The 24,540-nt window shown below is 42.3% G+C and overlaps 1 protein-coding gene across 4 annotated transcripts in view; it reads left to right on the top strand.

The window, feature by feature from the left end:
* Window positions 1-24,540, top strand: part of Grin2b (glutamate ionotropic receptor NMDA type subunit 2B) — a 453,056-nt gene that overhangs the window by 303,860 nt on the left and 124,656 nt on the right. For all 4 annotated transcript variants that reach the window (XM_028872157.2, XM_028872158.2, XM_028872156.2 and 1 more), the window contains one exon: window positions 21,853-21,967. In XM_028872157.2, coding sequence (XP_028727990.1) covers window positions 21,853-21,967 — 115 coding nt within the window. The remainder of the gene's footprint in view (window positions 1-21,852; window positions 21,968-24,540) is intronic.

Genomic DNA, 24,540 nt, shown 5'->3' on the forward strand with positions numbered 1-24,540 from the left:
GTGATGAAGGTAAAGTCTACAGTCACCTGTGGTAATTTCCAAATCATATGCACAGCATTTTCATATAACTAAACTTGAGAGGAAGCCAGGGTGTACACTTGGGCAACAATTCCCAAGGTAATCATCTTATGACCTTATCCGCTGTGCACATGTGATGGCTGTGATTTTGAGGGGGTCTCATATTCCTACCAGCAGAACCTTCCCCCATCACAGAGAGTATGCTGGATTCCTTCTTGCAGTTATTTGCATGCCAGGCTCCCTTTCTTTCTTGGCCCTCCCGCATCCCTTCCTCCCAGTCAGCTGACCATGATCACGAAGCCCTAAGGCAGATGTAGTTAAAGCAGGAGAGGACATAAAATCAAGGTGCTCCGCCCTGAGCATGACCTGCAGAGCCCAGAGGTATATTCTGTCTCCGGTGTCACGGTGTGGAGCAGTGCGGACTTTTCAGTTGAGTCCGCTTCACACTCCAAATCTTTCTCCTCGGTTCACAAAGGATGCTCAGACTGTCCTCCCAAATCCAATCTACCTCCACTATTGTTGCTCAGACTCACATCACTTTTCTTATCTGGACTATGAGCCCCTTCACTTGTCTTTATTCCAAGCATTATTTTCTTAACAATCAAAAATTAATTAGAAAATTAATTGAATCACTTATCGTTCCTGTCTAAAAACTTTGCTTAGATTCTTCCTTCTGTGGGGTCATAGCAGCACAGTCAAGACTATGCAAAGTGCTTACTGGCTTTGCAGCCTGAACCCACTGCCTCTTTTCATCGGGCTTCTTCAATTCCCTGTCCTCCGCCCAACTCAGCAGCGACAGCTTCATCCATCCAACAGAATCCTGCCTCTGTGTCCAGTATACTCTGGACTATTTGTGCCTCTCTTTCTTGCCAGAAACTGTTCATATTCTAGGACCCAGCTAAAATGGCCACATGCGCCCTTCTTGCCAACACGACATCCTCCCCTCATTAAACTATCTGAATATGTTTTGTTGAAGTTGTTTTGACACAGCATTTCATCCTGTTGCCCTCAAACTCATGGTGATCTGTCTACCTCAGCCTCCCAAATGCTGGGGTTAGAGGCATGAGCCAACACCGGCAGCTTCTGTTGCACAATTTAAGCTATTGTCCTTGTCAAATTTTAGTATTCAAACCATTGGATTTGTGGGCTTCTAGTATTTAAACTATTGTATTTATCATGTTCTGGTTTTTAAACCATTGTATTTGTGGGGCTTTAGTATTCAAACCTTGGTGTTTGTGGGTCACTTACAGTTGGTGCTGCATTCCTGGGAGACAATGCAGTGTCAGGGCAGGATGGAGAAGGGGTAGAATGGAGGGCAGGGGACAGGTGAGTGAAGAAGAGAGAGCTGACAGGCAACTTTCTGTCCTGACCATTCCCTCTGGCGCCTCAGGGGTATGCCCCAACGTCCGGTTCACGTGAGTCCTTGAGGAAGGCACCTCCATGTTTCTCTTTTTCTTGCTGAATGGAGTGGGAGAATGCAGAAACCACAGGGATTCCGTGTTGCTTTCCATAAAACAACTCCTCACTCCTTGTCACTGTCACCAAGTCAGTGTGTGAGGAATAAGGATACTCTTCACCCTCCAGAGGCACATCTCTACATTAGAACCTGGCCACAAGTCACAGGCAGCCAAAGAAGCTTGGCTATCACTTAAAACTCAGTTTTCTTAACTTTTAGTAATACTGCCCTTTCCTCTGAGATAGGTGTGTTTGTTCATTGTTTGTTTTGTGCTGCTGAAACCCAGAGGAACCTTCATTTATCCCAGGTAGATGCTCTACCAACTAAAATATATTCCATGTCTTCTAATTTAGGCTTATATAACCAGACATCAAAACAGACATGTCTAAAGGATGGGGTGCATATTGCTTCAAGTCTCATGAATGAGGAAGAATGAAAGGAAAGATTAAGAGAGACCAAAAGAAAGCTGTAATCCTTTACCCTACACATGGGAATACTTGTATCAGCTTCTTCAGTTCTGGAGAAAGATTGAAAGAGGGGAGAGACATAGACATGTAGTCAGCAATGTTATATTTGATGCAGACATTTTAAATTGCACACTAGACTATGGGAAAGATCTGGTGTGGTAGAGTTCAGAGATATACTTTAGGGAATAGATATACCTCATTTAAATTCTGGCCTACCATTTACTTTGACAATACTAGTCACCATGGCCAAGCCAGTTTCCTCATCTGTGACATGGAACCATATCCAGCATCACACGCAAGCTCCCCGGAGCAGTGAATGCTTGGGAGACATGGCTTCTCACTTTCCTGTTCACACTTGACCATTGTCACATTTGTTACCAAGTGAATTGCACTTTACTGAGAGGCAGGAGAGCCAAGTTACAGATTGAATGGTGTCAAAGGTTCTTTTGACTTCTGTGGTTTCCATGGCAAGGTTCTACCATAAGGAGTGCCCCCAAGTGTACATGAATAGGCAGCTTTGAGTCCTTATTTCTGGTTCAGAATGTTAAGAACGAACTCCTCTCACTTCCTTTTTAACTTTATGCTCTTGTTCCCCAGTTCACCTCTCTCCCAACATTTACTGTCCTGTGACCCTGAGACCAAGCACTCCAAGATTTGAGTCACTGAAGACAAGAGCTGCTTTCAGCTGCTTTTTGTGTTTTTCTTTTAATACTGAATTATGCGCTTCCCAGGCGTAATTCTCTGGCAGGCTTGACTCTGCCATGGAGGAAGGGCTCTCCTCACCTAGGAAAAGAGCCACAAGTAGCAGAGACACTAGGGTGGGAGAGGAGGGATGTGTGTCCCTTCTGATGGGATACAGACCCATCAACACCACAGCACTACCAGGAGAGCTTTATGACCAGTGTTCTTGGTTTCTGTCTGGAGAATGTTGATTGAATCCTCATCTCAGGAATAGGGCCCAGTGATCTGCATGCTCACCAGGCTTACTGGGTAATGCATCAGGGAGCCAGCTCAATTTCTTGAAGTAAGCCTACAAGGGGCTATGGCATGCCAACATGTGCATTCCAGGGATGCTTTGTTGTGGCATATTGTCACGCTACAATTTTGGAGCAGTCACAAAAGCTCTAGAGATCTTAACTGTCCTTAGTTCAGTGTGAAGGAGAAATGGTGAACTATAGCAGACCCCATGCTTCAGTTTATGTGTAAGCTGGGTAACCTAAAATGGCTCAGGGACCATATCCTAACAATCTACCATCTCCAGGGACATCCTGAGTGTATTTTCAAGTAGAATTCCCTGTATGTTACTGGTATAGGTTTTACTAAGGGACAGCCTGGATCACTAATACAGGACAGGGACTTGGTGTCTGTCTTGGCAGGACCTAACTTTACACATTTGGTGACATCTTCATCAATGTACTTTCCCCTCCTTATGGGACCTGGAAAATGGGAACAACTATAGTTATCCTGTGCAAATTGCTGGATTAAAATAAAGGGTTAAGAAAGCAAATGAATAGCTGCAAGGAGACTGTGGACCACATTCATAAGTTTTCTCTTCGGCTGCAGCTGGGGCTCCTCAAGTCTCATTCCTGCCGTCCTGAGACCTGCCTGGGTGAGACTTAGATTTGTCAGCAACGATGCTTTAGAGGCATTCACACTCCAACTGGAGCCTTGGGTGTGGTTAGGAAAAGAAATGAGAAGCATGAAATGTTCAAGATAATTCATCTCCTCCAGGTGGTTCCTTTCCATGGCTGGCCCTTATCTCCTCTTTCTACAACACCTACTTACTTGGATCTTGACTTATTTTGGCAGTTCTCTGTATGTGCAATGTGGTTGCCGTGGAAATGCTACCCAGCATGCTGCATGCCGTTTCATCTTCTCTCCATCCCTTCATTTCTCTCCAGTGTGTGCTTGTTCGCTGCGTTTCTACCTCCCAGACACCCACCCCAACCTTGTTTTCTAATTGAAGACATCAAACACCACATTTCTTCAAGCTATTTTGCTCCATTCTCCTCATACTCTTATTGAATGTGTTTTTAACTTCATGTAATCAGAACAAGCTGGCAGTGACTGGAGAAAAGGTAAGAAAGTTGCTTCAAAGGTTAGATTTCCCTTGTTTATGCTGGATGCCAGGAAGTTTGAGGGGACTCAAGAAAGTGTTAATCAGATTAACGTCAGCCTACTTTCCCAGGGATTAAGTCTTTACTGAGGTTGAGAGAGATTTAGTAACAATACCTTTCTGATTTCCACTTGGACTCCTTCATGTTCTGCTGCTCTCTGGAAAGCAGAGGGCTCTGAACTGCCCTCAGCTCCTAATTGCCGGTCCGTGAAATATCCATAGGTTTTTGTACATTATTTGCATTGACCCATAGCATCTCTTTAGATACTGACATGCTGGGTTATCAGTTGGTCCATATATGAAGAAGATCATAGTGTGAATATTAACTGTTTACTCTTCACCTCCTGTGGCTTATGTTGCTGGTGGATAGTGAGAAGGGCTAAGGGAAGAATTTTGTAAATATGTGTACCTAACCAGGTAAACATTGAAAGTTTTCTCTTATATATACTAGAGATATTTTTTCAATGATTCGAAAGATACTAGAAAATAAATACATAAATACCCCTTTTTTTCCTGTTTCCTTCCTTAAAAGCCATCTTACCAGTATGTTATAAGCACAATGAGTTATATTTCTTTCTTTTCTAAACTGATAAAAGGATTTAAATTAGTAAAAAAAGTCATAATATTAACTTTTACATATGTTCTGGATACCTTGATTTTCTAAACTTAAAAGAAACTCATTAGTCAGTCACCTTAGAGGAGAAACAAAATTCAACCTACTTTCTTTTTCTTTCCTGTGGAACATAGCATCTCAGATATAATCAGGGGTCATTGTCACCTTCCCATGATCCTCAATGTTTACTTATGTGTCAGTTCTCTCTGAGGGCCTAAGAACATATGAAAGGATGGGAGTTCAGGTGGGTTACATGATTCTCACAGGCAGAGCTGATTTTAGGGCCAATATAATGAGGACAACATAGAAAGGAGACATTTTAAAGGGACCTGTGCGAGAATGATGTCAACCCTACATTTTTGTCTCATTGTTTTCAGAAAACAGATTCTGATACTTCATTCTTTCCTAAAATTCAATGACTGAGTCACTTTTCCCCAAAGAAAACCTTTACTCTCCCTCCCTCCAAACCCTCCACCCCCTCTCTGTGAGTGTGTGTGTGTGTGTGTGTGTGTGTGTGTGTGTGTGTGTAGAAGTCAGAAAGTAATGAGAGATACTTTCCAGGCCAGTCTTATAGAAGTTCTAACAGATCGATAGGTGTTTATTGAACACTTAGCACCGGCAAGGAACTAATTTAGATTCTGCACGAGGATAATGGGACAAGATTTGATTGCTTAAACAGAGCATTGTCTATCATAGAGTACAAGACAGAGACATGAAAAGTTAAGTAGCTCACAGGAATAAAATGGGTCACAGGAACAGTGTATGAAATATTGAAATGTAGACTAGAAGCTAGAGGACAGAGGGAGGAAGAGGGGAGGGGGCATGCATGGTCCAGAAAGCCATAAAGACCTCATGTGAGCCCTTAAGCAGGATCAATCAAACTGCAGTTGTTTGAGAGCAAACAATAGAAATACAGGCAAATGCAATATTCAGAGACCGCTAAGAAGCCACTTGGCTTTAGCAAAGGTTCAATTAGAAAACAAAAGAGAATTCCAAATATGTAGATGCAGTCAAGATGTGGAGAGCCCTGAGGAAAGGTCGACTCTGACTCCAGCTAGTAAGAAGTCATTGGAGACTTGAAAACAACAGCTGACACAGCAGTAGGAAGTCTGCAGTAAGGTGAAGGGTCACATGGGTGACAGTGTAAGACAGAGGTCCCAGATACACGCTCTTTAAGAGATCTGCATGTGGGTTGAGAGGGCTCAATAGCATGAAAGCAGGAAGGAAGGGACATATGCAAGACATTTTTGTAAGGATTGGGTAGTGTTGGGTACATGCTTGTAATGCCATCATTGGGGACTAAAAGAGGAGTGTCACAAGTTCTAGACCAGTAGGAGCTATGCGGTAAGACCCTGTCTCAAGGGAAAAAACAGTGACAACAGCAAAGAGTTATTATTTCCAAAGGAAGGAAAGTGCTGTAGGACTGACTGATCAGGAAGGGAAATTAAGAAAATGATGACAACGATGATGATGATGATGATGATGATGATGATGATGATGATGATGGAGACCTGGGAAGTTTCAAGACTGAGGGAGTCAGACAAGCTAGTATTTACAGGATGCCTACGATGTGTCAGACCACCTTCCAAGTACTTAATATATATTAAATAACTCGAGGAAGGGAAATTAGGCAGTCAGCTAATGTGAGGAAGTGGTACATCAGCTTCATTTCAGGCACTGGAAGTTTGTAATGGGGGAAAGGCAAGTGACCATGGCTTCAGTCTGAGGATGAAAGGGATAAAACTGGAGGGTGAGATGAGGTCAGAACTGGAGTCATAGGACTGAGGAGCTGGCTCAAGGTGCAAACACTTGATGCACAAGCATGAGGACTGGAATTCAGATCCCCATGATCCACATATATGTTATAAATGCCAGGTAGGTGTGGTAGCCAGTCTGTAATTCTAGTCTGAGAAGGCAGAGTTGGGAGATCTGAGAGCAAGTCATCTAGCAAGATTAGGCATATCATTAAGTTTGACTGAGAGACCCTGCCTCAGTCAGTAAGTGGAAGAAACAGATAGATTCCTAATATTAACCCTAGATCTCCTCATACACCTACACACATGTGCACATGCACCTACACACATGTGTATCCACACAATGCAGACATTTGTACGTACACACAAGCATGTGTGCATACATAGAAACGGGGAAACATAAGGATGGGAGCTGTAGGACTGGATGTCAGTCATTAGAAGAGTTGGTGTCTAAGCACAGCGGACAGGGTGCATGAGCCTTGTTGAATGTCAGAGAAAGCAGGGAAAAGAGATCTCTCAGTCAAGCCCAGCATGGCCGCTCCTACTTTGCTCTGGGGGTCCTGTGTCTCTGCCTTCCCAGGCTAGAATTACAGAATTTACGTGGGTTCTAGGGGATAGAGCGGGAGGGCCCGGGGGAGTAGACAGCAGAGGAGGTAAAGAAAATGCAATCGCAGCTGAAGGAGGAGAGCAAAACAGCTGCAGCAGGCACTGGACAGGAAGTGGTGCTCTCTGCAGAATAAGTCTTCAGCGTGAACACGATTCAGAAGAAGCACAGAGCCATTCACGCTGTTGACTGTCCAGACCCAAAGTGTGGGTCTTCCTCCCCTATTGAGGGTAAATGAGATTTTATTATAGCTCCCAGAAAGACTTTAATATCATATTTTTAAGTCTTGTGAGAACTTGGACATTCTGTGCCAAACCGAGATAAACTTTTTCCAATCTTAATGGAGCTGGATAAATACCCTCGCTATTGTTGTCTGTCTTTAACAAGTGCTCCAAGAATGCAGCCATAGACTTTATAACTGACTTCCTCCCAGAGCATGAGCTGAGAATGAATTCCCCTCCAGTCAAGCTTACTGCTTTGTCCTCTGATTTCTTATAAGGCAAATTATTTCCATTTCTTCACGTCTGAGGGGTTTGTGCATGTGACAGATGACAGATTGACAGTCCCCAGAGAATAGAGTTCTCTTATTCTCTCTCTCCTAACCAGACTGTGAGTCCACTCATTCTTGGGACCAAGGAGAACCTATGAGTTTGGTTTTCTTCCCTGTATACCTTCCCTATGGTGCCCTGTGGACCTTCCCTATGGTGCCCTGTAGACCTTCCCTATGGTGCCTGTAGACCTTCCCTATGGTGCCCTGTAGACCTTCCTATGGTGCCCTGTAGACCTTCCCTATGGTGCCCTGTACACCTTCCCTATGGTGCCCTGTACACCTTCCCTATGGTGCCCTGTACACCTTCCCTATGGTGCCCTGTACACCTTCCCTATGGTGCCCTGTACACCTTCCCTATGGTGCCCTGTACACCTTCCCTATGGTGCCCTGTACACCTTCCCTATGGTGCCCTGTAGACCTTCACTATGGTGCTGGCATGAGGAGAACCAGCTGATGAGACTACTAAGGGGTAACATAAATGCCTAAATCCTAGGCTGTGAAGACATTTAGGTCTAGCCTAAGGTTTTTGGCCCTAGTGTGGTAGAAGTTTCTGGATTCTTTGTGTCCTTCTCTCCTGACCACTGCTTCTGTTGGCAGTGTTATGCTCAGTGTGAGGCTATGTGGAAAGAACATGAGCTTTAGGCTTATTGGGAAGTGGATGGATTCAGCTCCTGCTGCCAACAACCTTGAGCTTCATTATAACATAGCCATTACATAATCACATATAATATATGCTATTATTTTATAGCATTGCTGTGATAATTTAAAATAACATAAAACACCCAGAACAGAGCTTGGCATGAGTTCAATAAATGATAGCATTCATTGTTGGACTTTTTTTTTATTGCACAGCCAGAGCTAAAATATGACTTCCAAGCAATTTTACTTATGTGTTAGAAAGCTCAGAGATTAATTTACCTCAGGGAGACAGAATTCTGCAACTGTATGTTGAAAAGAAAGAAAATGTCAATCAGCAAATTTTGTACACAATGCTGGAGGATTGTTGCATTTTTAACTGAATTTATTGGTTCTAGGAATACAGCTCCTAAGAACAGCCAGTTTGTCCTCCTTTTCATTCATGTGGTAAAGAAGGAATTGAAACAGAAAGAGATATCAAATTATACCAAGAATCTGAACCCTTTAAGGACTGGAGTCTTACATTGCTTCCATCACCAAGTGGGAGAGGAAGCCGCCTCGGACCTGGTTCTGTTAAGCTTGACTTAACATCATTGTTGCAATCATCCAAGCAGAAATATTGAACTGGAGTTCAGGAGAGAGATGAGATCTGGAATAGAGATTCCAAAGCCATGGTGTGGAGGTGATTAGTGATTGGATATGTCTCAAGTAAGTCAGAGGGAGAGAGTGTAGGCTCAAAACTGAGTCTTGGGTACCCTAAAAACAGAAAGTCTCAATAAGTAATGAACACAAAGGGGGAGAAACCTAGCCTGAGGTATGAAAAGAAAGCCAAGATAACACTTTACTTTAAGCAACAAATACACAAAGCAAAGATCTTGGTCAAACCCTCAACAACATCAAGGGCTAGAAGGCACCCCAGGAGCATGATGATGGAGCAAGGGCTACTGACTTTACTTTTGTAGGCCTTGCCTAGATTGCTAATGACTTTGCCAAGTATTTTGGAAGAAAAGTAGAGGCAAGAGCCAAAACTGAAAAGGTTGAGGAATAATGTTTATTGATGAAGGACAGGCAACAGGTATCAATTACCTTTGTAAAAAGTTTTCCATAAGTAGAGATGTTAATATAATTACCTTTGAGAGGGGTTGGAATATCTCTCTACAAGCTGCCCTAGTAAACAAAGAGTTAATGGTATAAATGCACAGTAATTTCAGAAGCATTAAAGAGCATGTTTCCATGGAAACATCAACCTACAGAGGGAGAGAAAGAACTGAGATCCCCTGACAAAGAAGGAACAGCAGAGTTCTAGCCCCCACACAGTACAGCAGGCAGAGATGATTACACGTTTCTCTCCTCTACCCTGGGAAGATGCAGTTGGGGTTCATGGTGCTGTCCTCTTAGGGGGGTGGTTTGGTTCACGCAAATTCCTGTCCTCATTTTGTCTGAAGCCCTGAATCAAAGGCCAACCAATGTTAGACCGTTGGAATAGTTATTAATAGATGTCTTTAACTCAATAAGTAAATAAATAAACAGACCAGTTTGCATGTCCCTTCCTTCCTCATCCTAACATGCTCTGGAAGTGCTGCCATGATGTGCTGATTTTAAAGCAACATTTTTGAGAGACTAGACAAATAAGGTGTGGGTTAAGCTGACAATGTTAAATTTTTGTGTAATATTTTATTTCTTACTCTCTCTCTCTCTCTCTCTCTCTCTCTCTGTGTGTGTATGTATGTGTGTGTGTGTGTGTGTGTGTGTGTGAGAGAGAGAGAGAGAGAGAGAGAGAGAGAGAGAGAGAGAGAGAGAGAGAGAGAGATTAGGTGCACACAAGCCATAGCCATTTGAGATCAGAAGACAAGTTGCTGGAGTAGGTTCTCTCCTTCCACCATGTGGGTGGGTCCCTGGGATCAAATCTGGGCCATCAGGGTTGACAGCAGGTACCATTACTTGCTGAGCCATCTCACAGGCCCAGGCTGACAGGATGACAATTTTGACCAATGCCTTGGCATCAAGGATTTCATCGTGGAGTGTCCTCCTTGATTCTGTATCCAGTGGCTCTCACTGCTTTCAGATTCATTACATACATTCAGGCCAAACTTAAGTAAAATTCCCAAGCTCTTCCCTGCAATCCCACTTTAAGAATGTCTCCTCTCATTAATCTGTTATCTAGGAAGCCATTCCTCACACTTGCTACAGATGCAACTCGAACAAACTCCATGTTGTTTCCTGCTGACCTTCCCAGCCACTCCCTCTCTCTCCTTCCATCTTGCATTGCACTCTGCATCTCTTTCTAGGATGTTAGGCTTAAAACAACCTTCTACCCTTTCCACTAACATCTCCTGTCCATTCTGCCTCCCTCACCTCTCATGTCTTTTCTTAAATTCTACACCAAACAAGTTACTATGTTTTTCTCTGGATGGATGTGTTTCATCCAGGTGTCAGACATGACTTGTAGGTAAGTCTCCTGCACAGCCTCGCACTCATCTGTAGTACTAGCAATCAACCCCATGGCTTCTTGTGCTTTCTAGGCAAGAGCATTTCCGTGGAGTGGCATCCTCGGCAATTAGGTTTTATATGTCATAGATGTGTTCTTGAATAAGTCAATATCATCTGCAACCATGTTTCTTGCACCTGTAGTATGATGGGATTATGGTATACCTGTGTCCCTGAAAGGCATAATATTCACAGAGGCATCATTAGTCCTCTGTCTGTTAGAAGCCTTCTCAGACCCTTGCAATAGCCCTGACTCCTTTGGTCTTCTCCCCTCCCTGTACAGCATAATGACTTCTGGGAAGCCCCACTTGAAGAAATCTGCCAACCATTGCTAGAAGACTAAATTACAGCCTCATTTCCATGAGTGACAATTCTTCATAATCTCTGTTCTCATCCCTTGTAAGGGAAGCTGTAGCTGATTTGTTATAAATTCATTCATTTCTTTTGCCCTGCTTTAGTAGATCTGAGTAATGGTTAAGTAAAAGTTAAGCATGTGATAACTACTAAGAGAATGGGGACTGTATATGCTACTTCCCATGTGCTTTAAGGTGATAGAGAGGAGGGAGGGAGGGAGGGAGGGAGGGAGGGGGGAGGGAGGGAGAGAGAGAGAGAGAGAGAGAGAGAGAGAGAGAGAGAGAGAGAGAGAGAGAGACTCTTGAAGAGGGAAGAACAAATCAAGGTCAATAAGAAGAGAAAAGCCTCATCATTCTCTTGCTGGGCTCTCATGCTCAGGGTACTTCAGATCCTTGGTCTAGGGTTTATATAACAAAGATTTCTTTCAATCTAAGTGAAAGTTGATAGGAAGGAAATATTTTCTGGTTAAAGTTGAATGTTCTAGAGAAATCTTTCTCAGTTGCAGCTTGGTTAGTTCTGGCATGGTTCCTAAGTACCATTTCCAACTTATGAGCAAAACTGGATATCAGAAAGACAAGCATTTGCTTTTATTAGGCATCTTAGTTACTCTCTAGTGCTATGATAAACACTGTGAACAGAAGCAATCCTAGAGGAAAGGGTTTATTTCAACTTACAGCCTACAATCTATCATGGAGGGAAATCAGGACAGGAACTCAAGGCAGGACCCCAGGGGCAGGAACTGAAATAGAGACCACAGAGGAGCACTGCTTACTGACTTACTCCCATTGGCTTGCTCAGCCTGCTTTTTTTTTTATAGAATGTAGGACCCCCAGCCCAGGGGGAGCATCATCCTCAGTGGACTAGGTCCTCCCACATCAATCATTAGTCAAGAAGATGCCCTTCAGACTTGCCTGTAGGTGATCTGATGGAGACATTTTCTCAACTATGTTACCTCTTCTTTGAAGACTCTATCTTGTGTCAAGTTGACAAAAAAAAAGCAATGAACTGAGGATCCAACTTACTTTCGACTTACAGCATTTTTCTTTCACTAAGTCCTGGTGCTTGGTATGGATAGTGTATCCTGGGTATTTTCAACATTGTGTATACCATAAGGTGGAAGAGAAAATGGGTTTTATTGAACTCATGGATAACATGGGAAAAGGATCTAGAATGAAAAAACAATTCTGTGACCTTACTATTATCTAGGCATTACTTAGTACCTGTCACTCAGAAATCCCACCATTCTGATTACCTTAGTTGGCCTAGGTCTCCCCATATCCACAGTGACTAAGAGTGGTGACGTGAGAAGAGGAATCATTTCTTTTAGTGTTCTGTTTCTGCACACAGAACCAAATGGAAGCAAGTTTGCTGTGTTGCTCACCTCACTGATTAGTGTCAAGAGATGGTTCCCTTAGGAAGTGTTATATCTTCGTACACAAGGGCGAATGTGCCTTCTTTGAAGAGACTTTAAGGAGAATTACATAGTGTTCAAAGTAGAGCTCTAGGAGGTCAGAATAGGGGTCATTTTGAATAGTCATTTATTCTGGACTAAAATTATGGGAATGTGAGCTCATCTTTTGTGTTCTTTGGAAAGGAAACTTCATATTAAAGTAGTCTGTTTACATGATTTCCCACTGCAGGAAACCTCTCAGGGATTAATAACCACAGTAGTGAGAAACAAATGTTCTCAAGCCTCAACTTAGGATGCCACAGGAGTAAGAGATATTCTGACTGTAGTATTAAGAACAAAGCAAAAATCAGGGAATTGGGAGACTCCGAACTTAACTGGCCAAAAACAGCAGTGGTTCCCCAGAGCTGTGTGGTCAATGGTAACTGTGGAAGCTCAGGCTGTGATCCAATGGCCCCCAAACACCAACATTCTTCAGATTCTAAGTAGTGTTTTTAAAAGGTAACAATAGCAGGGCCAGAGAGATGGCTCAGAGGTTAAGACCACTTGCTGCCCTTGCAGAGGACCTGTTTCTAACACCCACATCAGCACTCACAACTTCCCCTAATTCCAGTTCCAGGGGATCCTGTGCCCTACCCTTAACTCTGTAGGTGCCTACATGCATGTGGAATACACATATACCCAGGCCCACAAGCACATGCATAAAATAAGATAATGATCTTTTTAAAGGGAACAACAGAAGCCCGAGGAGGGGGCTCAGTGGGTAACCAGCACTGCACTGACATACAAGTCAGGTGTGTGTGTGGGGGGGGGTGCCCTGTAATACCAGCAGTGGGGAGACAGACAGGCTGAACTCCAGAGCTCACTGGCCAGGCTGTTGGGCTGGATCATTGACTTTCTAGATCAATGAGAGACTCTGACTCAAAACATAACATGGCGGGTAATTGAAGATACCCTACCTCCACCTCATGGTCACAACATTACTTGATGCACTGTGTGTTGTGCACCTGTGTGTGTCTTTGTGTGTGCACGTGTGCCTGTGTTTTATTATATACATCAACATTCCCTCTTCATTTGATTGATTGTGCTTCTTGTTTTTATTTTCTTTTACTCATCTCACCCCATAAGCTCTTGGAGACATTGATCAGCCCTTTTTGTTTGCTTATCATTCATACTGCTGAAAACAAGTCTCTGTGTTGATCTCAGGTTGAGCTATAAATAAGTCCAGGGGAGAACTGTCACCTGGCTTGGACGGCCACATTGACCCACTTGGTAGAATGGTGCAGATTGTAGTAGTCCTCCCAGCTAGTGGCAGAGACACAACTCCCATGACTTCATTTTTCTTTCTAGGTGAATAGAATTCCATTGTGGGTATGTAGCACCTATGCACAAATCTTACTGATTTGGTGACTGTCCACAAATAACAGCTTTATGGAGGGAAGTAAATGGTTTCTGCACTCCTCTGTCCAGGCAGCGATTACTGGGCAAGTCTCAACAATCCTCCCCGATTTTCTTTCATTTCAGACAAAACCAAGTCATGACATTTAGTTGTGAAACAGAATCTAGGTAATAGCTCTCAAAATTTTTCATTGTTGGACTTTCGAGTCTGAAGAGAATTTTTTTCCTTGTAGTAAATGGTGATTGATGTCACTATTTGCCCCTCAAATGAATGCAGTTCATCCCAAACTCCCAAAGGCATGAAGCACATTCCTTACCTCTAGCAGAGGAGAGGAAGCAGAGCAGGCTTCTGGGAATCACCTTTCAGGATACTTTAAAATCTCCCTCATTAATTTCATGTCACAAATAGAATTTAAATGATTTTTATATGGACCAGCCAGAACTTGAACTCACTGTTGTTTCTGAACAGTCCTCTGCAAAATAAATTCATGATATTAAATACCATCTCAGAATGATAAAATGTTTAATTCATTAGAAGACAAACTATTTTTAATCTGCCTCAAGTAATTATAAATGGACATTGTGGTTTGACCTTTAAATTAGTTTTTCTCAATGTTCTCTACTAGCTATCTTTTTTTCCTAAATAAGAGAAAAAGCATACAAAACTAATTTTCTAATGATTTTGTTCAGTGCATGGCTTCATATTGCTATATATGGCACTATAGTTCTCAGAGAATTTTCAAAGTTCCTTCAAGTCCTCTTTAAAAAAAAAATCAGCCAAACAAACAAACAAAAAAACACATTGACATTTATGTACCTTGGAAATTTTGTCACCCAACTTGGGGACTGATGAATCTAAGAACTGAGCAGGTGTGGCCTGACAGGGGAAGGAGGATCTTGCTTGTAAACTCTCCACATGGCCTGTTCTTATGTGTGTGATATCTGATATATTCATTTTTCTGTGATTAGTTCTTTTATTCTCCCAACTTTTTCCCACCAGCATTTGGAGGTATTGTCTGGAGCCTTTCATTGAACATAGGCTTTATTACAAATGGGAATACTATTCTGGGTTGGGGCCCAGAAGAATCCATCTAAAAATCCCAGAAGACAAGTATTTACTGGCCACAGCTTGCCAGACTAAACCCACTACAATGATTTGATTGTTCAGGATTCATTTTGATAACTGAGTTCCTAATTAAGGAAAAATAAGACATTTCTATTTAGTTTAACCAAAGCGTAATGTTAATAAGTGTAAATATCTAATTTAAAAATATCATGGTCTCCTTCCTTCAATACTATTTCTAATGAGCTGGTTTTAAAAAGCTTTAAAAATCCATATTTATGATCTTATAAGAAAATTTTTTCACAATTTCCAGGGAAAATGTGTAGAAGAAATGTCATTTCCGGCAGTGGTTTATGTTCTTCTCAAAGACTTCTTGAAAGATTTGGAGCCTTGCCAATCAGATTTCAGTATCCTAGCACACACAGTATTTATCAGAAGAAATGAGAGGTGGTAGATATATTAATTGCTGTTCTATATCACCTGTTAATTATATACATGTCCTGTAACATAATATTGTATGCCTTAATCATATTTCATAAAAATTAATTCAAAAGAAAAAATAAAATTTCTAATAACAAACATGTCAATTGATCTTAGCTGTAGTCCCCCACATCTTTCAAGTTTTAAGATGGCTTTCACCAGTCTATTTTTATTAATGCTTTTAAGTCTGCATACAAAGTAATTGGTTTCATTTTTGACATTTTTAGACATAATTATCATTATATTTTGTTCTTATTCATTCCCCATTCCTAATTATTCTTTTCCCATTCTCCACAATTCCCTCTCAGGACTGTCTTGTCCCTGGGCTCCAGCATCTACTTGAACCCTCCGAGTACCCTGGTTTTAACAATGGGCCCACTCTCAAGCTGGTACCTTCCACTCCATGCTCCAATTGCCATCTTACCAAAATTCACAATGGAGTCCAAGGCTTGTGAGGGCTGTGGGTATGTCTCAAGGGCAGGACTCTGGGTCCCTGCACCAGCACTGCATAGCTTACCTTTGGGGTGAGGCTTCTGTTTTCCTTCCCCAGGCAGGGAACCTCAAGGCTGGAGCCCCATGTTTACTTCTTGGTGCATTGCCTGCCTTTTTCTCTGCATTTCAGTCATTTCATCACTGCCTCTGTGAATTTCCAAAGCTCTTCCTTATTTTTCTCTTTGAAACAAACTCTCTCTTTCTCACACTGATTGTTCTCTACTGAATCAGGCAGAGGCAGCCTCAGGTTTGCCATCTTACCGGGAAGTTTGGAATCCATCTATTTAGTAGATGATGGACTGAAGATGTTAGAGGCTAGATATACATTGCTGGTACAAAGTTACAGAGTATAACATTTTCAGAACCAGGTAGTTTTAAGCAGTAGGTCAAGAATTCCGTCTCCTGCAGGAACTCTGTTCTTTTTACTTTACTTTTAATAGCTAGAAAATTGGACTGGTGTTTTGAAAATCTGCCTCCCCTTTAGAAACATGGTAATGAGTGGAAGGAACATGGACTAGGGTTGAAGATATCTGGATGCTGTTTCTAACCCTGTCATCTGATCTGGGTAAAGCTGCAGACCTCTTTGGGTAACAGGATTGGATGAGCTAAGCTGATGATGCTGTTTCATGTTAATCATGTTAATGGATATTACCTTTTATAAAGCTAATGCTTTGTAACAATATGAAGACAGAAAGGTACCATCATGCCAGGGCTCTTGGTTTGCTGACAAATGCTGGCAAAACTCCTTCAGGTGCCTCTCACACAAAACATACTGCTGAGTCATCATTTCAGGTGTCCAGTCTATACGGTACTGTGTAAGAGCTCTGTGTAGCCAAAGTCAAAAAGGCACAGGTTTGTTAACCTCAACTTGGCCCTATTAAACCAGCTGGGGTGTGACTTAGGCTGTGTAAAACAAATGTGTTGACTGGGAGTCCATCAAGATTCTGAGTTTCTTGCTCAACCAGGAGGTAAGCAGGAAGGAAAATCTGGTTTAGTTTATATAGTCTCTAGTAGGGATTTAGGTAATCTAGAGCATGACATGGGCCATGAAGATGCTAAAATGCCCAATAGGAGCTTTGAAAACTGATGTCAGTTCAGAGTATCATGAAGATACTAAACTCCTAAGAATAGAAGATCTGATCTCTGAACCTGAATGTGGCTGTCACTTGGGGAGACCATTGAGCATTTTGGGATCTCTTTCTTTCTAAAATAAGAATTTTCAGTGAATAATTTTTTCACTTTTCTTTGAGTCGTGACAGGCTCAGATTCTGTGTGATAGATACTTCAACTTTATGAGATAGGCCACTGGGTGTTATGCAAATGCTAGATGATCTTTTAGTAAAAAAAAAAAAAACCTGGTACCAGATAGTGGGGTAAATGCTGAAAGATCAGAGACAAAGGAACAAGCCACTGCCATGTCTTACCTCGCCAACTCCATGAATCCTCTGACTGAAAGTCTCTAAGTCTTCACCCAAAAAGCTCGAGCCAAAAAAGCCTCTAGCTGAAAGGGATGCTTTTTTTTTTTTTTTTTTTTTTTTTTTTTGGTTTTTCGAGACAGGGTTTCTTTGTGTAGCTTTGCGCCTTTCTGGAACTCACTTGGTAGCCCAGGCTGGCCTCAAACTCACAGAGATCCTCCTGGTTCTGCCTCCCGTAGTGCTGGGATTAAAGGCGTGCGTCACCACCGCCCGGCCTGAAAGGGATGCTTATGCTGAAAAGCCTTAGTTCCTGTCTCCTCATGCCTTATGTACCTTTCTCCACCCAGCCATCACTTCCTGGGACGTGTGTGCTTCCCAGTACTGGGATTAAAGGTGTGTGCCACCACTGCCTGGCTCTGTTTCTCTCCTAGACTGAGTCAATCTCCTGTAGTCCAGGGTGGCTTTGAACTCAGAGATCCAGACAGATTCTGCCTCCAGAGTGCTAGGATTAAAGGTGTGTGCCACCACTGCCTGGCCTCTATGTTTAATCTAGTGGCTTGTTCTGTTCTCTGATCTTCAGGCAAATGTTATTAGGGTACACAATATATCACCACAACTGGGCAAAATTTTAATATATCCAACCTTGACAGGACTTCAGAGAGACATGAGTGTTATGGGCAACATTTCTGCATTAGGCTTCTGCTTAAGCCAGGGGCATTTGCTGTGTTCATGAGGATAGCATGTGCAGAGAAACAAGTGATTATGGGGTCTCAGAATCTTTACTGTAGTTTAATTTTTTATCCAGGACTTCTATGTGGTGGTTTCAAAGTCTTAATATTTTAAATGAATAAAGTATACCCAGAACTAAAGGTAATTGGATATTTTCAGTTCTTATGGGAAGTTTAATTATCCATGTGATCTATGACCTAGTGTTACATCCACATGGGGAATTCAGTCTCGGTTCTTTAGATGCAGCCCATTTGTGGGCAGGTCTTTCTAAATGTACTATCCGATTTTTCTTCACTGAAGCTCGGTATTAGGCAGGTGTCTTGCCTTTAGACGGTCATATCATGCTAACACATTTTTTCTGAACGTTCCCTATGATATAATCTCGTGTTTAAAATAGCATTTTATACAGTGTTACTATTCACTGTCCCATTTGTTCATCACAGTGACTGTTTTCTCTGGTAGCTGGAAGTCAGATGCCAGTTCCATTTTAGAGAGTGATAACTGAAGTTTGGGTGCTGCAATCACCGATAGAGAAGTGACCTCAGCCAGCATCATTTTCACTCTGTTATTACCAGGGAGTGGACTAATGTGCTCTGTTGTTCAAAAGCCATCCTTGCTTAGGGCTAGCATAAGTTTTCAAATGCCCTGGTAGCTAAATGGTGTCACGGCACAGGCCATTTCTCAGAAAGAAAACACACATACTGTAAATGATTAATCTATATGCTGCCGAATGACACAAATGATTAAAACGCACTCTGTAGAATATTTTGTATAGTGTCATAAAACTTTATTAATAGTCTTGGTAAGTGTAAAGCATCCAAGAGCTTAAGTGAAATGAGGCCAAGAGACAGGAGAGGGAGAACACGCCAGCAAGGCAAAGATTTCTACATGAAATCAGGACATGCAGCCAAATAAGAGAGATGTTTAACTCCAGGCCAGTTACGGTGCCTCCAAGTGGGCTTGATTTCCTAAAATTTCAAATGTCTCCATTTATGCTCCCAGTTTGATGCTATCCCCTTCAGAAAAGTCGTTGTGGGGCTATATAACAACCCAATTCATGTTACTTAGGAATTTAATCATTTCTGGGACTACTATAATTGCCTTCTGAAATGGACACTTCCTTTTAAATATTTTAATAGTGTTTTAGATAAAGGCAGAATAATTCATAGGCATGCCTGGTGAAGAGGTGGATACTTAAGCTGGTAATTCATTTCCCCTTCCCCTTCTCTCCTCCCCCTTTCTACCTCTTCCCTCTTCTCTCCTTTCTCTTCATCTCCTTCATTCCTCTCTCCCATCTTTCCTTCCTTCTTTAAAAAGAGAAATGGGATTAAACTGGGTGTTTTGTTGCATAATCTTTCTCTGAAGACCTCCAGAAATAATTCCAAGTAGTTCAGTACTATTATAGGAAGAACATATTTTTCAAGTTCATGGTGCGAATGCTTCTAATGTAGTTTGTTAGTTTAAAATGCCGGTTTTGTAATTCGATTCCATAGAATAGGGCTTGGGGTTGGGTTTGGAGTTACTGCCAACTACAAGAAACCTGGATATCATCTTCAAAGTAGTGATGAACTCAGGAAGCCACACTGACTGGGCTAAGGTGTGGTCAGGATTAGAGAAAGGGATGAAGAAGATGTGTGTGTGGGGGGGACCCGAGCTGGCCAGAGACACTATACTCTACTGACTGAAGGTACTCAGAGAGGAGGAGCTTGAGGCCATGGCATAGGATGGACATATAAAGGAACAGGAAGTGCTGACTCTCATACTGCTATGAGGAGAAGGGGGGTTTGGTAGAAAGGTTGTGGGGCCTAGGATGTTGCTTAAAGTATCACTTCTGACCAAAGTCAATACTGTAACATTGAGCAAATAATTTAAGGTTTCTCTTTCCTAATCCATAAAATTGAATTATAGAATGGAAGCAAATGAGCTTAGGGTTTCTTCGCAGATTGAAATAGATTTTCATAAGGGATGTTTGACACATGTCTTTAAATACTTGAAGAATGCTCAGATAAAAGAAGGCCTAAACTAAGACCAGAAACTATCTCAAGAGGAAACAAGTTGTGAAGAGTTGCAAAGGAGTGGAAATCGACTTTAAATAAGACAGAATCGTGAGATGGCTGCCTTGAGGGTGGAGGACTCCATAGTAAGTCCCCCATCGATACATGGGGGTACATTCAGAAGATGCCCAGAGGACCAACTCAATGATACTGTAGAGAGAAAGCATCAATTGCAAGAAGTGACAAGCTATCTGACCTGAAAAGTCTCAGTTCAAAATTCTAGGCATTTCTATTCCTTTGGAATCTTCTGTGCTCTTAGCTGTATCTCGAATGCTTCAGGGACGTGGCAGGCATAGCAACCCAAGACAATCCTAGAATGAGAGGTGCCCCTGAGGTCCATGCTGCATGGACATCTTTTCAATTGCTACAAGGATCCACATCCCTGAAACCTTGCTTAACCTAACATAACCTGCAAGAAGCAACTTTCCCAGGTGTATGGAAGAGGATCCTGTGAGTGCCTCTCTGCTGCTCATAAGATGCCTCATTTGCTTCTTAGCAGGAGCTCACCTCACAAGCAGTCAGGCCCACAGTGCTGAAGGAGCATGTCATGTGAGCACAGAACTTGTCCTTATTGATTCCGGGGGCCTTGATGGTAAAGGGACATTAATTGCTATCAGTCCAGTTGCACTAATGCACTTTTAATGAACAGGGCAATGGGGACTCCCGGTAAAGGAGCTGCTTCTTAGACCCAGCAGCTTGCAAGGGACAGGGTGGGCTGGGAACGGATACCCTGCAGGAAAACCCCTTCATTGGTCTGAAATAGTTGCTTCTAGAACTTCCACTAATTTAAGCTCCTGTCTTCAGAGTACTGTATAAAACACTCCCCCTTCCTTTCCCCACACTCAGTATTTTCTGCTCACTGTGCAGCCAGCAGAAGTCCTGGGTTCCAGATGCTTCTGGCCCACCACACTCAGGCCTTACAAACAAGGGCTGAGCAAAACCTTAGTAAGAATTTAAAGAATGTGCATATTTGGGGGTGGAGACAGACCCTAAGCGCCTACATGCTACCTTTTTTTTGGCAGAAAGTTGTCTCGGTACATGGCCATTTTCTTTTCTTGTCTATCTCTTCCACCCTTTATTCCACCTCCTTTTTTGAATAATAATTGTTAACACTTAATGAGCACTTACTATGCACCAGACTCTATGGTAAGTGCTTAACCTAGTTGCCTCATTTAAGCTCACAGACTTAATTAGGTGATCTTTCTATTACCAGACTTTTTGCAGATGGGGGGGGGGGGTGGCGTGAGCTAAAAAGTGTAAATGAGAGACTACTCAGCAGGTAAGAGCATGTGCTGTCCTTATTGAGGACCCAATTTCGATTCCTAGAAACTATTTTGGGTAGCTTATAAACCACCTGTAACTACAGCTCCAGGGGACCCAGTGCTACCTTCTAGTCTCGGCAGGCACCTGTACACATTTGCATATAACCCCCCCCCACACACACACAGAGACAAATATGCATACATACAATTTAAATTAAATATTCTTCTTAATTATTTGGTAAAAGTCAGAGCCTTCGACTGAACTCAAATGAGCTGTCCTTATTTCAAATTCTAATATTATTGTTTTCATGATTCCTATTGTAAAATTTAGATGGGTATTGCATAATCAATAGAAATTTGAAGAGTGTCAGTTGACTAAGGTTTGTCTGTGTCCCTGTCTACTGGTCTGTCTCCATATACCTTTCTGTAAACCTAACTACCTTCTGCTTTCATTTTTTTTTCATATTTTAATCTTCCTGTAATTTTTTCGTTACAGGTATCTGATCAATGTCACTTTTGAGGGGAGAAACCTGTCCTTCAGTGAAGATGGCTACCAGATGCATCCGAAGCTGGTGATAATCCTTCTGAACAAGGAGAGGAAGTGGGAGAGGGTAGGACATGTCTTTGGCAATCCTTGAGCTGAGCAGAGAGGCAGGTGTGAGGTCCTGACCTGACCTAACAGCAATACACCTTAAAGGAAAACAGCCTCTTGGTTTGCATCTCTAGGCATCCAGAGCAAGAGATCGGAGCCTTGAGAGTGCAGGAGAAGCCAGGCCTCAAGCGCCCATCTGCATTCTCTTGCCACTTTGGCTAATCATGAGGTTGTTTTCTTTATGTTCTCATTACTGTCGGTGGTCATTGCTTTCTAACTCATGGCATTTCTATTGGGAGATGATATGTACACAATCCAACAAATTAATTTGCTGAAGAAACCAACTAGATAGTGCCAGTTAGAACTTACATCTTAGGGTGCCTGAGGAAGCCCACAAACCTAGCACACATGCAATAGGGCTGACAGTGTTTCCTGTGACTGAAAACTGGTGCACAGGGCTCTACTCAGACTCTGACCTGCTACCAGCTGACCATAGACTTTGAAATTTTACATTTAGACATTAATTCCCATTGGCATCACTGCTCACCCACTTGCCTATTGAGGACACTGGGGAAAAAAAGTCTCTTAACTACTCAATCTTTCAGGCTCTTTACTTATAAAATGGGAATTCAATATATTGGTATCTATAAAATACTTGGAGCAGAGCCTGGCACACAGTGAGTACTCGAAAATTTAGATTCGAGGTTAAGTATCTAAGAGTAATCACTGGCTTTTTTTGCAGGTGTATCCTACTGGCATTTGTCCCTTGAAATACTCCAACAAATTGTTCTGAAAATAAAATAAATAAGACTGGGAAATGCTATTTACTGCTCTTCGGTCCAAAGGAATCTCAGAATGTATTAGCAATTGAAAGTTCAGATGTGTCTCAGAACAAAGAGGCTTCTTTAACTTTATTTAACATGACATTTCCCAAAATACTTTTATCGTGAGACCACTCTGTTCATAATAATCTTATTCTATGCAAAGCACACTGAGTATCCAATTTAAAACTATGTCCATAGTTGCTCTGGGCCAGTTGGCTGAGAATAGATTTCATGATGTCAACATGCTTCTAAACAGAGGAGAAACCAAGTATGTTCATCAGCATCCTGTAACTGTGACAAAATAATGACACACACCGACTTTTATACAGAAAAGATTGATTTCAGATTATTGACCTTTACTCCATGAACACCTGAACCTGTAGACTTGGGTCTGTGGTAAGAGATGATAGTTGAGATAATAGTGGGGATCATGTTGCAGGGAAGGCCTGTTCGTTCACCTCATGGTATCTGAGAAAAAAAAAGAATATATTATGACCCCAATATTCTTTTAAAGGCACATTCCTGATGACCCAACTTACTCCTCCTAGACCTCAGATCCTAAAGGTCCCATCATTTTCCAATCATGCCAAAGGCTAAGAGCCAAGCCCCAAGTATGTGTCCTTTGGGGGAGATTTAGTATTCATATTGTAGTATCTGCCTATCTCTAAGACCAAGCAGGCAGAGATAAACTCTCCAAAACTCACAATGATGCCCCAGAGTCCCAGAGAGCTAAGTTCTAAGTCAATCTGTAAACTGGATGTCTGTGACTCAGCCAGTGGAACTCAAACCCCAATTATTAATATTGAGAGGCCTCTGCCCATCATGTTATTGTGATATCATCAGAGTAAAAAGACTTAAATCACACCTGATGGTCGAGATTAAAGTTATTCTCCCCTGAGTCCTCATTTGATCAGAAAGAGGAGGCCCCTGGGCTTCTGCTTTCTGGCCCAGTCAACCTACTTTCCACCCCTGACGAGATGCCATCATTTCTGAAGTGTTCTCATCCTTCCCATTTAACAGGCACTTCTTCCTATCTCTAGAAGAGGAGTTATTAATGACTGAGGTGCCATGCATGGATCAGGAACTGTCCAGTTGGATAGCTCTTAAGTACTGGGGTCATGGTAACTGTTTCAAACAGCTGGCCTCTCACAACTGTCCTTAAAAGTCACTATGCAGAGGCCGGCAGAGTTCTTTAGTCTAGACCCCCAGGTCTGAGGCCTGGGGCCCTCATCTCTTTCTTCAACTAAGTCTTCCCTCTGGGGGTTAGATCATTTGTAGCATCAATCCTACCTTTGTTCCACCTCATAAATGTAGACCTTACTTTAATGGGCCTCTTTGTCCTGAAACCAGCCTTTGCCCATTCAAATCAGCCTTACATGTGGCTGCTGGAATGAGCTTCCTAAAACACAACTGCATATTCTTTCCCTGGCCCAAATACTCGAGGCTGTTATAGTTTATGGATCAGGTCTCCATTTTATCTGTTCTTGCATTCAAGGCTCTGGTCCACCCTCCAAGGTTTATCATCTTTTCTTATCATCTGTATCAGGCTCCATCTGTTCTGAGAATGCGTCCTGGTGTGTCCTACTTCCTGCACAAGATGCCGTGTTTCCTTTTCCTAGAATGAATTGTACAATTATACAAGTCACAAGTGTTCTTTGAAGTCCAGTTAAGACATTGCTGCCCCTTTTCCGATCGCATTTGGGGTCTCTTGTCTTATCCCACGGGCCCCTAGCTTTTCTTTATACCTCCACTGCAGCCTCATCACAGT

This window comes from Peromyscus leucopus, chromosome 3, assembly GCF_004664715.2.
Source record: "Peromyscus leucopus breed LL Stock chromosome 3, UCI_PerLeu_2.1, whole genome shotgun sequence".
Taxonomy (NCBI): domain Eukaryota; kingdom Metazoa; phylum Chordata; class Mammalia; order Rodentia; family Cricetidae; genus Peromyscus; species Peromyscus leucopus.